The sequence below is a fragment of the Embiotoca jacksoni genome, unplaced genomic scaffold, assembly GCF_022577435.1.
Source record: "Embiotoca jacksoni isolate LCO1_2020_lvr unplaced genomic scaffold, fEmbJac1.0.p SCAF_37, whole genome shotgun sequence".
Lineage (NCBI taxonomy): Eukaryota > Metazoa > Chordata > Actinopteri > Embiotocidae > Embiotoca > Embiotoca jacksoni.
The window spans coordinates 1,121,204-1,126,153 of NW_027185389.1; the positions used below are offsets into that span (position 1 = coordinate 1,121,204).

General features: G+C 47.7%; 1 protein-coding gene across 2 annotated transcripts in view; it reads right to left on the minus strand.

Annotated features, from left to right (window-relative positions):
- The window catches only part of rab35b (RAB35, member RAS oncogene family b), an 11,076-nt gene extending 7,216 nt beyond the window's left edge, over positions 1 to 3,860 (minus strand). The window contains exons 1-3 of one of the 2 annotated variants that reach the window (XM_069166218.1): positions 3,476 to 3,860; positions 1,112 to 1,162; positions 872 to 995 (exon numbers count right to left, since the gene is read on the minus strand). In XM_069166218.1, coding sequence (XP_069022319.1) covers positions 872 to 995; positions 1,112 to 1,162; positions 3,476 to 3,527 — 227 coding nt within the window. In that variant the 5' untranslated portion in view covers positions 3,528 to 3,860. The remainder of the gene's footprint in view (positions 1 to 871; positions 996 to 1,111; positions 1,163 to 3,475) is intronic. The other variant, XM_069166217.1, reaches the window with a different exon arrangement.
- Between the last annotated feature and the right edge of the window lie 1,090 nt (positions 3,861 to 4,950).

Sequence of the window (4,950 nt, forward strand, 5' to 3'; positions counted from 1 at the left end):
ACTTCCAAACCGACCTAAACGAGACGTAAGCCAGAGTTTCACTCCCGAGTCGAGTCTAACGATGCGCTGACGTCTCCAAACGCCGCTCCGACACGCGAACCCGTTTCCGTTGGAGAGTCGCGAGCGGCCGCTGGTTTCGATTTGTGCGCCGCGACCGAGCACCAACGCCGAAACGGATAATTAAACAAAATATCCCTCGGCGGGCCCGGTTTAGCGTCGCCGGCCTCGTGTCGAGCACATGTTTGACAGCTGCGCTCCCAGAGGGAAGCCCGCGGGTCTCGTGCCGCCCGCGTTAAACGACAACAGCGTCGAGTTGATTCGTGTCGGAGCAGCAGAATTAAAAGAAAGAATAAAAACCAGTGAATTTATCGTCAGTAATTAACCTGTGTGTAAAAAAAAAGTATATTCCCTGCTGTCATAAAACTGCTTTGTCATCCGACGTACTATAAAACCAGAATCTAATCAGCCTTTAAAATGTGTGCTAACTCATTTACGTGGAGTTAAATGGCAAAGACGTCTTTTTTTTTTTTTAATTTTAAAGGTATAAAAGCTCTCGTTTGTGAACCCGAGTGCGACTCGCTCGCTTCCATAAAGCACGAAGAGACTAAGCGACGCCCAGCGGCGCTGCAGCGTGCGACCAGCGGCGCTCCCTCTCACATCTGTAATTAGGATCTGCGGGGAAATTCCGCCCAAGTTTCACAAAGCGGCGCCGGGTGACTCTCGTCGTCCGCCGAACTGCTTCCTCACACAAAACCTCATTTAAAAGTAAGTGTGTGTGTGTGTGTGTGTGTGTGTGTGTGTGTGTGTGTGTGTGTGTGAGAGAGAGAGAGAGAGAGAGAGAGAGAGAGAGAGAGAGAGAGGATCCACTCACGTGGAGGTGATGGTGCGAAAGCGCTCCTGGCCCGCCGTATCCCAGATCTGTAGCTTCACCTTCTCCCCGTTGATCTCCACCGTCCGGATCTTGAAGTCCACGCCGATGGTGGTGATGTAGCTACCTGGAAAACACAACAACAACAACAACAACAAAAATCAGAATTTTAACGGAGCGGCAACAAAAAAACAACAACAACAACAACAAAACAACTTAAGACTGTGAGGAAGAAGCGCTCACCTGAAAATGTGTTGTCTGCAAATCGCAGCAGGAGACTGCTCTTTCCCACTCCTGAGGGAGGAAACACAAGCAGAGGACGAGAGTTACAGTACCGCTTTGTAAAATACTGAAATACATCCACGCCGAATAACCGTGCGTCGTTTTTGAACACTTGACTTTTAGCTTCTGAACAACAACAACAAACAAAAAAAACCCAACGTTTGTCTTGAGGAGTTTTGGGGGTGGGGGGGGGGAGCTTTTGCGCACCGAACTTTCAGTCCGGTTTTGGTTTCGCATATTGAATCGTAGCAAACCGAAAAGTGAAACCACGACAGCGAGTACAAAAAGAAAAAAAAGAAAAAGTGGAGACGTCGACCTGAGCGGTCGTCCTGATGCTTGTGTACCTAAAGATTTACGGAGTTATACCTGTTGCACGGCGTGCAGGGGTTTAATGCGAGCGGGGCTACGCCCTTTACCTGTTGATTCGGATGACGCTCGTCGCTGCAGAAGTTTCACAAAAACAACACAACAGATTAAAAAAAAAAAAAAAAAGAGGGGACGGGATCCGGACCGTGACTCTCAATAGGTAACAGCTGGGTGTTATAAAGTGGGTCTGGGGCGGGACTCAACCCCGCAGCCCTGTTGCTGAGCCTTACCTATTGTGCTATTGTCATCTCGTGTTTGATCGGTCCACCCACCCGGCATTAAGAGCTCTCAGGTTGCCGCGATCTCCCACGCCACAGAGTTTTGTTTCCGAACAAACAATAACCGACGGGCATCAAAGCGAGAGAGAGATGGTGAGCTTTAATATAACGTCTCTTCCTGCTGGCAGGCTTTTTTTTTTTTTTGCAGCTTGGATCTTGTGTGTGTTTGTGTGTGTGTGTGTGTGTGTGTGTGTGTGTGTGTGCGTGTGTGTTTGTGTTATGCGGCAAGTAGAGGAGGGGCCGTAAACATTTAATTAACAGAACTTCATCAAAACCACCTCTCCACGAGCAGACAGGTGTTACTGTGACGGGCCAGAGGTTTAAAAAAAATAAATAAAAATAAAATAAAAGTCAGCCTCGGTGTACACTCAGAGTGGGACGGAGGGGGAAGGTAGGGGGGGGGGGCACGAGGTCAGCACATCTCCCCCCCCTCGCAAAATAATCTTTGTCTGGCACTGACAAACCAGCAGTAACTTCCATGCTGCAGCTGAGTGTGTGTGTGTGTGTGTGTGTGTGTGTGTGTGTGGAGGGGGGGTGGTGGGGGGGGGGGGGACACTGGACCCTGTGTGTGTGTGTGTGAGCTGCAGAGAAAGGGGCTTGCTGTGCTGGCCTTGTCACCCCCTCTTCCAGCTGATGAGGTTAGTGCCAGGATCAGGAGGGGTGGGGGTGGAAGTGGTGTAGAGGGGGGGGGGGGGGGGGGGGCTGTCAATGGATGCAATGATCATCGCTCACAAAAAAAACCAACAACAACAACAACAACCCCCAGACGTCCAGCAGGATGAGGAGCACTGGGAAAGGCACGTTTTTCCAGTCACCCTCGATCACGTGTGCGTCTACCTACCTGTGGCTGCGACCGTCAGAAAGAAACTGAAGTACCAATGCACTCATCAGTATTTTAATCTCAACAGATACTCCGTTTGATACGGTCCGTTTGTTTGTTTGTTTGTTTGTTGATAAGTCTCACTTCAGCTGTAGTTTCACCAGCTGGGTGTCTGCAGTGCAGCATTCCTCCACTATCAAGGCAAGCTGAGGGACCTCCATTGCTAAACCAGCTCACTAAATAACCCCCCCAAAAAAATAAAAAAAATAAAAAATACATTGGAATAACTCGACCTGACCGAGTCACGTCATTTCTTCAGCCTCTATAAAGGAAACCTGAACGCGCTGCGGTCCAACAAACGGTGACAGCTGATCTAATGCGAACCGAGTAACGTTAGCTTCCGGCTAACAGGAGATACAAAACAAGAGGCCAAATAAAAAAAATAAAAAAATAACGCCGGCACCCCTCGTGACTGTGTTTAGGTTACGGTGTGGTTTTTATTATTATTTCATTATGGAGCTAAAATTAATGATACAAAAAAAACAACAACAACAACCAGCAAGACCCAAGAAATGTTCCGAGACCCTTGAAGATGTGGAGGCGGTATCCGGCCTCAGGGCTGTGACAGCCCGGACGCACCAACCTCCGCCCTGTCACCGAAATATGGCGGATGTGTACATTTCACAAAACAATTAAAATAATAATAATAATAATAACACGTCGGAGGAGGAGGGGGGGGGGAGCACACACACACACACACCCGGGCTGGAGCTGCACTTTGGCGGTTTCTCTCGTTAAAAAAAAAAAAAAAAAAACACGCCAAGGCCCACTTCCCGTCCCGCATCCCCGGCGTCGCCTTACCGCTGTCACCGATGATGAGCAGCTTGAAGAGGTAATCGTAGTCCCTGGCCATGCCGGTAGCTGCTGGGCTTCACCCCCGCCTTGTGCCGCTTCTTTTGCTCGGTTTCGCCCGTCCCGACTCCCTCGGCCCGTAAAAAAAAAATAAAAAAAATTCCACCAGCTCTCCAGATTCCCCCCACCGGCGCGAAAGACAACCAGTAAAAAAAAAAGAATAAAAAAAAAACCGTAGGGCCCCCCCCCCCCGAGCCGGCGGCGCTTTTTTTTTTTTTTTTTTTTTCCTTCCTCGGGGTTTCGCGGCGTCAGCAGTCCTCTCCCTCCGCTGCGAACAGCCGGAAACTCCGCTTCCTTCTCTGGTGGAGCTGCACCCAACTGTGACCCGGGGCCTCACTGCGCAGGCTCCAGCTGCACGGCGCCGCCGTCCCGTCCCATTGATGAACACTTACACCCCTGCTACTACAGGGGCAGTGGACTCCTCTCGATTCACAACAAATACAAGCAGGACTCAATACACCACAAGATACTCAAGATTTTTATTTTTTTTTCTTCAAAAACACAATAACAACCGTGTAAATTTAGTAATTTTTTTTTAATTATTTTTTTTTTTTTAGTATATTAGACATTAACACTATCTAGGTTAGTTATCAAGGAACATAAAAAAAATGTAAAACCAATTTCTTTACGCTTTTTGAGATTTGTTTCTCAAATCGGATCTTTTTTTTTTAAATTTTATCACCGAGCGGATCCAGACATCACCCACCTATGGGTTGCTGTGGTAACGCCATATGTACAGCGATGCTTGGTGGAGGCAAAGTGCAAAACAGACCATTTTTTGGTTTTTTTTTTGGTGTTGGTCCACAGACTGTTTTTCCTCATTGTGCCTGAAACCTCCAGTTTCTGTTCTGATTCTGTTCACCGTCACATTTTCAAACCCACCTCCCGATGCGTTTTGAATCTGATTTAAAAAAATATGCCATATTTCATGTTTTGTTTTTGCCATTCAGACTTTCAAAAACGACTCCAGGTACAATCCAGATATGACAAAAGAACAGACGAGGCTGCGACTGGGGTTTTTATGGTGACGTGAATGTGTCCACCTAGGACACATCGAAGGACCACCTACTCAACTCACGTCCTCGATCAAAGAAATATCCTGTGATTCTGCCGAGCTAATCTGTACAGGAAGTAAGAGAGATTTAACTAAACTGATGGCTATAGAGAGGTAACTTACACAGGCTGTCTACCTGATGCGTGTTTCATCAAAGCCTCGTCTATGTTTAGTTTTTGTTTACTTTATTTTAGTCTGTAATTTCTGTGGAAGAGGCCCCGGATTGGGCCCGACGGTTCAGATTGCAAATTACAAACGGTTCAGACATTTATGACCGACGTTAAAACGAGGCTCCGTGTTAAGAGGCCTCTCGGTGACCCCCGACCCCACCTCTGAAGAAAAACATCTGTCCAATATTTCACACACCACA